Genomic DNA, 14,382 nt, shown 5'->3' with positions numbered 1-14,382 from the left:
TAATTACCTGTAATGTAATCTACAGGTTGAATAGATTTGAGGCTCAGAATGGAACCTAAAAATGTCAAATTGTTGCAGGTTCCTTTAAAAAAACATTTGCATATGTTAGAAACCTTAATTTGTAAGTGGATTTTTAGAATGGCTTCAGATATACCAATTTCTAATTCTTGATTCTGAATATTGAGTTACTGGTTTGACCTTGGCAAATAAATAACCCATAATTTCCCATTCTAGGATGGAGCTTTTTTTTCCAAAAGTAGTTAAAGCCAAAATACAAATAAAACAAGTTTTATTACAGAATACAAAACCTACAGTATAAAGCAAAGGGTCCAGGTGTTTTTACTGAAGGCAAAAGTCTGAAGTCAAGGGTTGCAGGTTCTTGGTCTTCATGTGAGCTCTGTTTGTAGGGTCCGAGGCAGCAGTATTGCTGAAAGTCCTCCACTGAATAAGAGAGCTGCCACCAGCAGGATTGGAATAGCACAGCTGGTGTCCAAGAGTTGACCAAACACCAGGTTGCCGAGAATGGCTGCCACTCGGCCCACACCGGTGAAGAACCCAAGAGCTGAAGACCTGAAAGGTAAGAGAAGACCCTTCAGCTAGAGGTTTTTGAACAAGCATCTGCAATCTTGGGGCTGCAAGAGAAGCACGTTATACCATTCTTATATCATTTTTTTATAAGCCATTTAAACTGAATCCTTCCAGACCTGGGATAAGTGCCAGAGTACAAGTTAATTTAAGGCCTGAAACTAAAAGTATCAAATGAAGATGGTTTGTTGCCTGTTGTTTGGGCAATGGTAAAAGGGAAGAAAAGAATTAGGGTACTAACTCACACATTTAATGTAAAAGATATGAGGCCTCACATTTTCATTCACTACAAGTTAAGGGTTTTGATTTCTGTACATGAGACATTTTGCAATTCAGCAAGAACTGGCCCCTTTTGTCTCTGCTGCAATCTTGGGTTTTTGAAAAGGAACAGAACCAGTTGTGAATCGGTTTGATAGCAGGGCAAGACAGTCTCCTCTGCTTGTTGGTCAATATCCTGAGGGATTTATCTTTTTAGCAGCTGAAAAAAGCCTGAAAAACTGAAAACCCTCCTGCAACTTGTTGGGAGAAATTTTTCCCCGCTTCCCCTTAAAAGACAGTCAGGAGTTTGTCTCAGAAGTTAAAATGTTTTTATTTCATGCACATGCGAGTGAAACACTTTCTGGAGGAAAAGTATGTACAAAGTTCACAGTTCTCAACAAACTAAAAACAAAAAGCCGTCTCAGAAACCGATCTTCGCTCACCTCAGCTGTGTGGGGTAGAGCTCCACACCAATGACATCCAGCGCATTCCATGAGATGACGGAGACAGCGCTGAACAAACACGACATGGCCAGGCTCTGCAGCTTGGTCTTCACCAACCAGATGAAGAAGACACTAACTCCTGACACCAGCAGGCTAAAGGCTATAACCAGGACAGACCCAATGACACATACCAATACAAAGCAATAGGATATTAAAACCAGCCATCCGTTAACTCCAAAAAAGCCCTTGCTGTCACAGCCCACTCTACTTATCAAAACGTCTAGGGTTAAGGAGGTCTTAGATATTCATAGTGATTGCTGAAAAAAATGACATTTCACCAACATGTATGTTGTTGCGGACTTACCAGGTTCTATAGTAAAAACGTGATCAAACCCTTCTATTTTCTAACGTACTTCACAGTGATGTTGAATTGACCATTTTAAAACGGTCCCTCAGCATACAGTTAAACCATTTATGACAGTGTCATGGGAAAACCTTGAATTCAGGTTGATCTTTCCCAATACTCACAAATTAAGACCTTTCCTCCCACACTGTCCATTAGCAGGATGGTAAGGATGTTGCCTGGCAGATTGGCAGCAGCTGTGACAAAGCCCTCCATATACACTGTAAATAAACAGAAGACCAGCCAATAAACTGACCAGCCAATCAATGATACTGCTCCTGATTCCTCCCTTCACCCCGTTCAGAACATACAACAACGTCTTTCTGCTGTGTAACAATGGAATTGTTGTATGAATTAATTAACAGTTTTATAGAATTACTAGAAAGAACCACTGAAAACAGACAATTTCAAATGCAGCAAGGCCGTGTGACAGTGTAAGAGGCCACAGCTATATATTTGTTCGAGACATGGTCAACTCAGTGGCGAGCACGCCCACCTGCAGTTTGGACAGGATAACAGGTATGGTTCTCAGGGTGAACACTGGAGGAACGGGACACGTTGGAGCAAGGGGAGCCTCCATCCTCTGTCCTCTTGAACAGCTCTGGAAACCACATCCAGAGGCCGTAATACCTACCCAGGCAAGGCAAGACAGTGAGCCAAATGCTGAGCTGCTAATTTATATGAACGCATTGGTGTCATGGCGGAGATCCTTGTCTACTTTCCAGTGCGATCTGATCTAGTTTCCCTTAAAGTGAAAGGCTATATGTAACAAGTTACCCTTTTTTAATTTAAACTATAAATTAAAAAACATACTATTTAAAAAAAAAAAACTTTCCTCAATATCTTCAATCTTTGGTCATTGCAATTTCTTTGCACTTTGTTCATTTGGTTTTCTGATGGAGTATTTGACCACAATTGCATAATAACTTATCATTTATACAGGTTAACAGCTACACCACACAAACATGCCATTAAAACTATTTCAGTTCTTAAATGTACCTCCAAAGCCACATTCACATACAGAATGGAGAAAATGCCACCATAAAGACCTGTAAAATATACTGTGTGTCAAAAGAATACAACAGCAAGAAGTGCACAGCATTCTCAGAAAAATTACAATTTCTATAGCAAGTTCAAGTTCAAAATATGCTGATAATATCATGTACAGGAACGATCAACAGGAGGGTTCTACTGTGAAAGTCACAACTTGGAAGTCACCATTGGAAGTCAATACGAGCTTTTCATCGGTGATGCATGTTTAACACTGGGAGAGCAAATTCAGTCCTGTGATAAGTGCTCAGTCCTGTTCTACTTCACCTCAATAAGCATGTATGAGTTCACTGCTCTATGAGGAAAGGCAGCAGTTGAGGATCCGGGACGTAATCAATGCAGCAGCATGCAGTCAGGTGGCCATCTAGTCTAGAGCATCACACTTGTACCTCCCCATTGATGGGTCTGTTTTACACAACACTTTGCTTAGCGCTCTGCATGTCTGCATCAGACTCGCTGATGTCCATCAGGGTGGTCTACGAAAATCTGATTCACTGCTTAAAGAGGATTTGACCCCACTGCTAGACCCACCTGCGCACCTGAGGTTTTGCTGAGTGATGCATTAATGTTAATGCTCTGTGTACAAAGAATAATTCGCCACTCAGAACTGTAAAATAAAAGATAACTGGTTCAAAGCAAAAAAGGAACACAGTTGAGTGTACAGAGTAGGCCTGCAAACATACCCAAATGATATGCTGAAGAATATGACAAAGAGAATGACACTCCGTGATGTTAGTGGGGTAGTAAAGAGTTTGCCAATGGGACTCAAGCCCTGAAAGACAAATAAAAGCAGTTAGTTCAGTAGTAGAACACAGCTCTTCTTTCTCTCAACAGTCCTTTCTTAGAAAGGAAACGAACTCCGAATCTGACTGGTACAGTGCAAAAAATTCAATGATGTTTTTTTATGTCTCTTCCAAAGCTGAAGTAAAGGGGAGCCTGTAATTTAAAATATGTTTTTTTAAAAGCCTATGCTAGTCTGAAAACAGGGTGAAAAGACTGGCTAAAAGCATACTGCAATTAGCCCCTGGATACAACCACAAATGCAAGCATTTCTGACTTCTCGCATTCAGCTCAGTAAACAATTTACCTCTTTAAGTGTGTGGATGAGCCTGCGTAGTTTTGTGTTGGGCACTACGTGTTCTTTATGAGATCCAGAAACAATGCGTAATCCTGATATCTGTGGGAGAGAAAAACAACAAATTAGTTACAACCATAGAACTGCCTCCATTAATGCCTCCCATAGTTCCTGTGTGTGTTTTAGTAATTATCTTCCAGACACTTAGTGCTAGGACTGCAATCTTCATTGAAAATAAATCATTGCATTACTTATTTTGTTTAAGATGCTAACACAATTAATTAAAAAATGACAAATGTATTTAAATCACCCTTTTTAAACAGTGTTTTGAGCTTTCTGTAATTATTTCTTGAGGCTGTTAACTGCAGACATTTAGAAACTTAAAATTATTGAAGGCAATCTTAAACATGTAAAATGTGACATTTTGTCCATTGTTGAAAGAAGCAACAAGGCCCATTCTTATCCATTTACTGGCTGATCTAGAAGAATGCTGGTTGGTCTCTTTAGATGGGATTAAAATAACTGACAGGCATAGCCAGGTTTTATGTCAACAGAAAACAATAAAAGCCAGAAGCTGTAATATTTAGAACCACTTGTGCATAACTACTGTCTTAACTTTATGCCCCTGGATTCATACAAACCATACCTCTGCTGGTCTTTAAACCAGAGAGCTCCTGAAGGAAGGGAGTGACTACCTCATTAGATACAGGGACTCACCAAACATTTTTTTAGAAAATCAGTAACAATGTTGAAAAAAGTAAAATGAAAGAAGAATAAACAACATCAGCTATGAAGCCATCTTCAGGTTCTTCTATACAGAGTCAGAGAGGCTTAACAAGGCTGCTGTTGGTCAGCGCCAGGATGAGAGCCCTCTAAGAAAGCGTGCTTCACTGTAAGTGGTTGCTGTTGGACCAGCGTGGCACTCTTCAGTCTGAACCAGAACTGCCAAACCAAGGCCCCAGTATGATAACTAGGAACTCTGCACTGTAACCTGAAGTTAACCTGAGGTCCTGAGTACCGGCACATGAATGATCCCATAGCACCATCTACAGGGCAGAGCAGGGGTGTTAGGCCCGGTGTCCTCAGAAAAATAAAATTCTGGGCTTGCTCTACCTGGCCTACCTGAAGTTCCCCTTCATTTAGCTAGGCGTTTTTCTCCTAACCTGCAATGTAGTAAGGCAGTGAGTGCCTGATGACTGCCACGAGTCACCCTCAGAAGATGCTGCTCTGCAGCAGTGTGTCGAAAGGGTCCTTTTCTAGACCATTTCATCAGAAAAGAAGAACCCACCCCACCACCAGCCTCCAGAATAGGTTTTCCTACTGTACCTCAAGGGGAAGCTCCATCTGCTGCAATACCAAAGAATGCCACTAGAGGGTAGAAAGTAGTAAGAGAGAGAAGCAGAAGCCAGTTTTCCGAGAGAAGCCGATAGATCAGCACTGCCCGTTTTAAAGTCCTGTCATGCAGCCAAGCAAGAGAATATATTACAGGTCTGAAAAAGATTAAAACCACCTAAATTCTGTCATTAATCTTTATTTCACATCCAATACATCACGGAACATAATATAAGGTATATGTGTCCTCTGTTCTTAAAACACTGACAATCAGAATCTCCGTTCTACCTCCTTTTAGATATAAGAGGCTGGGTATTTAATTAATAAGTGCCTGTTTTATATCCCTTCCCAAGCTCAAGAGATCTAGACATCCAAAGAGCTGGCAAAAATGAAGGTCTTACACGTTGTAATCAAAAAGTTGAAACATCTGACTCTTGATTCAGAGCAGGTAATGAACTTTGTTCAGTCTATTAAAATTATCCTGATGTTCTAAACCGCTTGGTGCACATGCACGATGCCAACAGCAACGCAACAATTCTGGGCATTACATCTTTCTGGATTCCTGTGCTTAATTAGGCTTGCCTTGGCTTTTAAAAGGAATTTGTGCAACACAGCATTTTAGATGCAGGAAATGTGCCATGCAACTTAGCAAAGAAAAGGCCGAAATAAAAATAGCATAGCAAGATAAACAGTAAAAGCTCTTTAAAAAATGAGAACAGAGTGGTGAAAGAAATACATCTCTCTCTTTCTATGGAGCAAGAAGAATGTGATGTTCTTTTATGAGCCATTGGCTGTCCCAGAACAAAATACTGTATTTTGCTGACTAAATAATTAATAGAATCTATGATTAGATAAACAACATTAGGGGTCACCATCAGTGACGTTTTAATGTACATGTGCCAGAATATTTTTTTTCTTTTTATGGATTTTTGGAACACTATTCAAATTATTCTTTTAATTTTTTTTACCTGAACCAGGAGACCAAACGTTGGTAATTTGACTTTTTTATTCCTTTACATCAGCATTCTGCATAATTTTTGAATAAGCAGCCAATAGTAATGGCACTACAGAAATGCCATTCTCCACAGTTCATGTTGAAGATTTTTGCCATGTTCCTTGCATATGTGTTTTTATAAATGTGGTTTACCTCATGGAAAAGCTCCTCCCATATAAACTGAACTGGTGTGAGAAACTTGTGCACTAATCTGATCATTATTAAAAAAACAGTTAGCAGCAAAACCAAACTGCTTACCGGAAAAGGCTTGGTATCGCCTCTGTGATTGAACATAAACATCTTCTGAAAGACTGCGATGGCTTCAGCTTCTCGTCCAGCCTGTGCAATAATGTACAAGGAACGTCAACAGCAGACCTGAACTTGTTCAAAACAGAAAGAAGTATCTACACCCTTCACACTGCCATTATAAAAATGTGTTCTAAGTCTGCCTATCTCATTGTTCAGGGGGAGTATCAACCAGAGGACAATGTACTTTTCACACCTGCAGTTCTGCCTTTAACATTTTATAATAGATATTTGCGATATTTAAAGGCTTCAATTTAAAATTATGCGTAGATCAAGGACACATATGAGGAGGGATATCTTAAAAGGGTGTCTTTCACCAAAAGAAGCTGAAAACCTCTGGTTCTGGTGTTTTGCTGTGTTTATTAATACATTCAAGCACAACGACTTCATATCAAGAGCTTTTAAGGAGAAGGTACAGCAGGGAAGCATTTTAGTGTCATATATTTATATAAATCCCGGTAGTGAATCAAAGCACTTCCATGCATCACATTCACACTGTGAACCTTAAACATATTTATAGAAAGTTCAGGTGGGTAGCTGCGTCAGCATGCGTAGGCTGCAAAGGAACAAGTAATAGGTTTATTCCATGCTGGAAAGAGAAGAAAGAAAACACAACGTTTCGGCTGTGGAGCCTTCTTCAGGTGTCACACACATAACCCCCAACCATCATCCCTGCAGTGGAAGACACAGAAGCACATCCCAATGGAAAGCAATTCATCTTTCTAATCTCCATTGTTTGCTTTCTCACAGAATACAGCACAGACGAATGTCCAGAATTGACACCTGAAGAAGGCTCCACGGCCGAAATGTGTGTTTTCTTTCTTCTTTTTTTCAGCATGGAATAAACCTATATTTATAGAAATTTCACTTTTAACAAAACGGAGTGTGTGTGGGGGGGACAGTAAGTACGATCATGTTAATTTATCTTTACAAACTCATGAATTAAGAGTCACCTATGAGACATGCTGGGCTGCGCTTCTCCAGGTCTGATCTTGGCCACCCCATCATATGGAATGACTAGGAAGTTCACACAAGCTGCAACAGATATGGCTAGGAATCTCAAGAGAGCTCCATCCACTTCAAGGGTTCTAGGGTTAAGCAACGTCTGCTTGTATTGGATTGATCAGATGTTATGGTGATTTGGATAGGACATAACTGATGTATGGACTTAATTACAGCCCCTAGCTAGGAGGGGGAAATGATGATAGACAAAAGCTTTGCTCAATTTCAGTTCCGTACCTCCATAAGGAACTTGGGACTCTCCGGCATAACCAGTCCAAACACAAGAGCCGAGGAGAGGCTGGGGATGGAGCACAGCACCACAAACAACCTCCAGCTCTGGAACTGCAGAGACCCCAGCTGGAAACTCAGGGAAGTGCTTGGAATCACCAGCCAAGCCAAGCCTGTGATGACAGCTCACAGTTAAGGGCAAAATATCCCATCTTCCACAGGCACAGACTTTGACAAGACGTTGAACAGACTTCATCTACTTCTAGTTCAATAAATAGCATGGATCTTGTGCATATCCTTATGATTAATGAATTAAGTTGAAAAAGAATGGAACAAAAGAAACAGTTTTTGTTAAAACTGATATACAGGTGGGAAAAAATGTTTCGATTGTTCTTTTTTCTAATTTGCTGACTGTGTCTGACACACCATATTTTTTTGTGCTTCTCTCAAATTACTTTTGTACTATTCACCTTGAATAATGTCATGCAGTTAAACAACGAGTGCAATATGTGACCTGAATTCTGTAAGAGCTGCCTAAGTGTTCATTTGTCCTTCAGCTCACATTGATCACAATGGTCAATATGTTCTAACTGAAGTAAAAACAGAAGCTGTTCGGCATTTCAACCTAAATCGATAGCCTAATGAAGCACATCTATGCAGAGCTGTACTACAGATCCCAGGGCACTCATTGAACAAGAAAAGCCTGTAAATGCCATTGCATACCAGAGAAATCCAACTTGCCTGGATTCTTCCCCCTGTCCAGTTTCACTGTTACAAAGCTTTAGCTCCTTTCTATTTTGGGAAGCTTAAGGGGGAACCTTTCTTTAGACTATGGTTTCTGACACAGTAATAAACTGTAACAAGATGTTACAAGATGGGTACTAATATCTTCAACAGTCATTCAGTATTCTTTCATGGATCAACCAGTGACTAAATGATCACAGACTAGTGTGCATGTTAACATACATACGGCAACAACATACTGAGAGGGTACATTTGGTAATTAATAAATACCCACTACAGTCCAGTGTTCAGCTTCCAGAGCAATTGTTACCTTAATCTTTTAAAAACACTTATTTTCTTCAATTACTCCTGTTAACAGGTTACAAAGAGGAGATGACTGGAGTACTCCCGATCCGATACCTGCTGCTAGTATGTTTCCGGCCATCCAGAAAGTGGCTAAGGCGCTGATCATAACTCCTCTCCGGGTGCGTGCCTGGAACTCGGAGAAGTAGGAGAAGATGACTGGAATGGAGCCTCCAACCCTGCAGGGGAAAAAGGCCAGCATGAGCACGGAGAACACAGACAATTGTGGAGTTTTAACTGGATAATAGTACTTCATAGTATGCTTTTCATGGCTTCCTTTCTCTTAGTCAGGGGCACATTCGTGAGCCTTAAGCTCACGCAAAATCCTGCAGAAGTGCATGAGAGGCAATGAGCTATATGCACGATGTCGAAACTGTCCCAACAGCTTATTTTCTAGAATCTCCAAGGCAATCCTGCAGGTTAGACAATCAACAGATCTCCAGTTTGCATTTGACATTGCTGGATAATGATTATTTATTCATTTTCAAATCTCTAGAATGCTGTAAAATGAAGAAAAACAGCAGTATGATTCCTTGACAGTAGAAGTGAGTTTTAATGGAACTGTAGCATGTATTATTAGCATGTAGAAAGAGACAGAACATCCTAAGCCTTCCTTAGACAGCAGTGCTGAAATTCTACAGTGTATTAAAGGGGTTCATGGGTATTTGGTAAAGGTTAGGACCCTGAGCCGCCACAGCCAGGAACAAGCTTTCATCATTGACAGAAACAGACCCACATCAAGACCCAGAACCACCATGATAAGCCCCTATCTTGTTCACTAGCTCACCGATTCTGACACAGACACTTACCCAACACCACTGACGAAACGCAGCAGAAGAAACAGCCAAAACATAGGAGCCAGACTTGCCAGTGCTCCAAAAACACCATTCACAGTCAGTGAGAGAACGAGGACTCTGCGGCGCCCCCTTTGGTCAGCCAGGTAGCCCCACACATAACCCCCAACCATCATCCCTGCAGTGGAAGACACAGAAGCACATCCCAGTGGAAAGCAATTCATCTTTCATATCTTCATTGTTTGCTTTCTCACAGAATACAGCGCAGACAAACTCCAAGCTCCATTCAGTTTCTTGAGTTTCAAGTTTTACTTAACAGGATTAATGTCCAGAATTTTCAGAGGCAATACTCTAAAGAGCTTTTTTTTTTTTTTTAATATGAAATGAGGATTTACACAAGTGCCACTTTCTTGTATAATTTAGCTGTTACAAGTAGTTGAAAGTCTTCTAGTGTATTAAAAAGGAGTGCATGAGGACAGAGTTTTTCCCTCTCCCATTTGTTGTTTCCACATATGTGAGTTTACGTATTGTGGGAGGGGAGTAAGATTCCCTAAAAATTCACCTTAAATAAGATGAAAGATATTATTAAGAAGATCGTTATTGAGTGATTTCATCTTTTCATTTGGAATATCTGATCTAGCATAGGTTGCATGGGTCTGCAGTTCACTGTGCAATTGAAATGTTTTTTGTTTGTTATGGAGAGCAGAATAGCCCTGGCTTCAGAAGGTGGCATTGCTTTTACTACTAAGAAATGTGCCTCTGGATCTCTAATATTTTTCACAATTCACAGTAAGGAATTTTGCCGATACAGCAAATACAATATTCACAAGCCTGTAATAGCATGCCATATACACATTAAACTGAAAGTACCCCCCTGGAGTCTGGAAATACAAACCTATACGTAACGTTATCATTTGCCTAAGAATATAGAGCACACACATATATTGCCAACAGCTGTAAACACGAGGCAAACACAAGCACAGGTGCAAACAAACAGCAGCCCCTCAGATTCAGCAGTGTGTACCTAGAAAGATGCTGGCCGTGAGCAGCCCCATGTCGGAGGAGCTGAGCAGCAGGTCGCAGCGTGCCGTAGGCAACAGGAAAGAAACGCAAAGGATCTCCACTGCATCACTGGCATTGGCCCATCCGCACACTACCAACAGAGCACCGTGGAACAGACCAAACCCTGCCGTGGGAGGAGGAGGGAAAGATGGAAAAAAGCACCATAATAATGTTCAGATTAAACACGTGTAATAGCTTCTGCCAAGATGAAATAAGGCCCCTTAAACAGGGCATATGAAGTTTAAAGGGAATGTGAGTATGGACTTAAAAACACTTTTACAAGATACTGTCATATCTGCTGTTGAAAAGGCCTTCCTCTGAAAAGACAAGCATACAGTAGGTGTTAAAGCATCTGAAGAGACTGGGAGACACTGGAACAAAGCAACCCTTGTGAAGTGAAGACACTGTTTCTGCAGGATTTCCCCTGGTCACTGCGTGAAACTGCGCGACGTGCCGTAAGTAATTGTTCAGCACATAAAAAGAATATGATCCCCTACAACCACATGGGTCCAGCCTAACTGCATTAATCTAGTTTAACACTACATTTGTAGGAACACGGACAAGAACAATCCCCCAAGGCTTGGCGATAGCCATTACACAATACCGTTTATTGGCTCTTCTGATATTTTTACAATTCACAGTAAGGAATTTGCTGATACAGTAAATAAAATATTTGCAAAGCTGTAATAGTACATGCCATATACATATTAAACTGAAAGTAGACCCCTAGACTTTGGAAATGTTAACCAGTATTTAATAATTTTCCAAAAATATAGAGCACTCATATATTACCTCTCTCTTATATCTATTTTTTCCTCATTGAACATTTAATTAAAAACCTAAAAGAAGATCAAAGGCATTAGTGGACGTTAGAAACAAGTATTTGGTTTTTTTTTTCCCCATTGATTCCAGTGTACTCTGGATATGTAAACTCCACCTAACTGTTCAAGTGAAGAAGTTACCTTCTCAATCCCTTGATTTTTTCTTTCTAAAAATGTCTTGATAGCTTAATACATGAGGAGGAAGAACAATAAAAGACCTGTGAAGAGGAACCAAAGTTTGAACGGTTAAACGGTTTGTTTTTCATAAGAGTTTGCCATTTCGTTTAAATGACACTGCTGTTTTGCCGCCTGCTAGTAATATTTAAGCCTGAGCATTCGTAAACAAAAAAGCCATCGTTAACTGTACAAGATCTCAATTAGTACCCTTTATTTTATTGTGTTTAGTGTTTCTATTATATTTATCCATACAGTACCCCCAAAGTAGTCTGACTGGTCTTTAAGTATGCTGCTTGTATTTCTCGTACCTGTTTCTTCAACCGCTTCTTCATAGGAGAATCTGGTTTGCCCATCTTCTTCATCAAAATTCCTCCCATTCTTCCCTGCAAAACACATTTTGACATCTAGTGAAACAGGAATGTCCTTTCATTGCAACATTTATCCGTCCATTTTCTAACTGCTTTATCCAATACATGGTCATGGGAGAGCTAGCAACAGGCACAAGGCAGGGTACACCCTGGATGGTAAATAGAAATCTAGAAATAAAAAGCAAAAAATGAATCTTGTCCTTGATTCCTGGAAGTCCAAAATATTGAGTTTACTGCACTGTTTGGGTTTTTGGCCATAAAATGCTTAACAAAGTAGAAATCAAGTCAGACATATACGTGACATGTTAATAAACATTAAAATTTACACTTTTGCCTGTATGCATATTATTTCCCTTTTCACCTTAAAGGTTTTTTCATCAAATCATATCATTTATTTAAACACGTAAATTAAGTTTATTGCAACAACAAACACAAACTGCTTAAGAAAACAATTGATACTGATACTGTATTTCTGCTCCAGGTTACAAGTAAAATCACAGTGCCATCAAACCCATGATAATTTTGAGTATTTTGTCCAACAATAAAACGAAACAAACTAACAATAATCATGCAAATACTGTTACAGAGATTAATACAGCTCATCCCTTTATAACACACGGGTGTTGCTGTGAATTTTTAATCCAGATGTGGATAGAATCTTCCGTGGCAAAATAATATTCCCATTTCCTAGAGCCTGCAGTTTCTTCTACAGTATGCCCGACTTACGGACTGAGGCGTCCGGGTTTCCAAGCAATGGCTGTCGGGCTGTATTTCCAAGCCCTTCCTCCAAGACGCTTTCAGTCATTTTAAATTCAGAGCCGTGCTTCTCGGAAACATTTTCTGGCAAACGCGATCGCGGTCGTATGGGACACAGTGACGCGAAATGTTTCTGTTTAGGGAAAGATTAAAGCACTACGGACCGCAACAAGGGACAGCAGGTACTGTGTAGTTATTGTAACGTCCGCAAGCTGCTGCGGCAGGAGGCTGTGGAAATCTGCTTTTTTCTGCTGATAGGGGCTTCATTTAACCGCTGAGCAATAACGAAACTCTTTGAGGAAAAATATATAAACCTCTTCTTCTATACGTCACTCAATATTGAGAACTTTTAGCCTCCCGGAGTCGTATTGCAGTGTAATTTACACTATTGCTTATTCTCACAGTTTCGCTCCCCGAAGTCTTACGGAACTCCTCTAACCGTCAGGAGCCTTAGCACACTGTTGTGTATCCGTCCGTCAAAAACAAGAAACGTTGCTTTAAGTTGCCTGCCACCCAAACTTCAGGTGTTCAACTTTTTTGCAACCCCTAGACAAAATATGCGACAACGTGGCGTAAGGCACGAAAACAATACACAGTAGAGCTTAGGACCCAGTAGCGATAACAATTTGCAGTAGCTACACTTTCATAACCATGTCAATAACAAACAGAACAGGGGGGAAGTAACCAGTTATCATTAATTTGCAAAACGTTGTTCCCGTCTTTTCCTGTAAACTGCTTTACGAAGATACCACCTTGCGTCTTGGCAGAGGCAACATCGACAGTGACCAGTTTCTGGACTAAACGCATATACACATCTACTGCTACATCTGTTCTCTTTCTTTTTCTTTTTCCCGTTTACAACCACTTTTGTGCAATATATGCCAGGGACCTGTGCAATACATTTACATCTATATTTATATCTATATCTATATTACATCTATATTTATATTCATATGTGTGATACGATTTTTCTGTGTACTGTTCTGTTCTGGTGTGTTCTTTGTGTGTCCGGACTGTGAGTAACTCTTCTTAGTGCACCCCTCACTGTACTGATTGTATTATATGTATTGTATTATTATTATTGTATCATTCGTTACACTGTGCTGTGTTATCTGTGTTAAGCTGCTGTCGCCCTGCAGTTTCCCTCACGGGATCAATAAAGTATCTATCTATCTTTTAAAGGCGCTATATACATTTAAACTACATAATTGCATTATTATTATTATTATTATTATTATTATTATTATTATTATTATTATTATTATTTACCTAAGATACAGGAAGAAAAAACTTAAACGTTGTTTCATTATCCGGTATCTGAATATCTATAACAGCATCCTTTGAAGTGAGTACTGCTTGGCCACTGAAACAGTTATAATACTTTACGTTGGTAGTGGTGGAGGGGAGTCCCCATTGCCTGTAAAGCGCTTTGAGTGGAGTGTCCAGAAAAGCGCTATATAAATGTAAGCAATTATTATTATTATTATTATTATTATTATTATTATTATTATTATTATTATTATTATTATTATTATTATTATTATTATTACGTATGAGTATGTATCCATCTCCGTGTTTAATTCAATTCCGCTCATGTTATACTGGGCATAATCACTATACAAATATGTATAGAGAGCTTATT

General features: G+C 39.7%; 1 protein-coding gene across 2 annotated transcripts; it reads right to left on the bottom strand.

Annotated features, from left to right (window-relative positions):
* Positions 1–272: 272 nt before the first annotated feature.
* On the bottom strand, positions 273–13,166 carry sv2 (synaptic vesicle glycoprotein 2). Of its 2 annotated transcripts, XM_015343791.2 has the most exons (14): positions 12,711–13,166; positions 11,925–11,999; positions 10,581–10,742; positions 9,572–9,734; positions 8,820–8,941; positions 7,686–7,849; positions 6,399–6,479; positions 5,141–5,182; positions 3,827–3,916; positions 3,423–3,511; positions 2,186–2,319; positions 1,815–1,910; positions 1,287–1,446; positions 273–570 (listed from the first exon to the last, which is right to left on the bottom strand). In XM_015343791.2, the coding sequence occupies exons 1-14, from the start codon at positions 12,787–12,789 to the stop codon at positions 387–389; spliced, it is 1,641 nt and encodes a 546-aa protein (XP_015199277.2). In that variant the 5' UTR covers positions 12,790–13,166; the 3' UTR covers positions 273–386. The 2 variants fall into 2 exon arrangements, with proteins under 2 accessions (XP_015199277.2, XP_015199278.2); XM_015343792.2 differs by lacking the exon at positions 5,141–5,182 and having other exon boundaries at positions 12,711–13,159.
* Between the last annotated feature and the right edge of the window lie 1,216 nt (positions 13,167–14,382).

The sequence above is a fragment of the Lepisosteus oculatus genome, chromosome 5 (assembly GCF_040954835.1).
Source record: "Lepisosteus oculatus isolate fLepOcu1 chromosome 5, fLepOcu1.hap2, whole genome shotgun sequence".
In the NCBI taxonomy this organism is placed as follows: domain Eukaryota; kingdom Metazoa; phylum Chordata; class Actinopteri; order Semionotiformes; family Lepisosteidae; genus Lepisosteus; species Lepisosteus oculatus.
The sequence above is the reverse complement of the archived record's forward strand: the minus strand, read 5'-3'. Positions and strand labels throughout refer to the sequence as shown.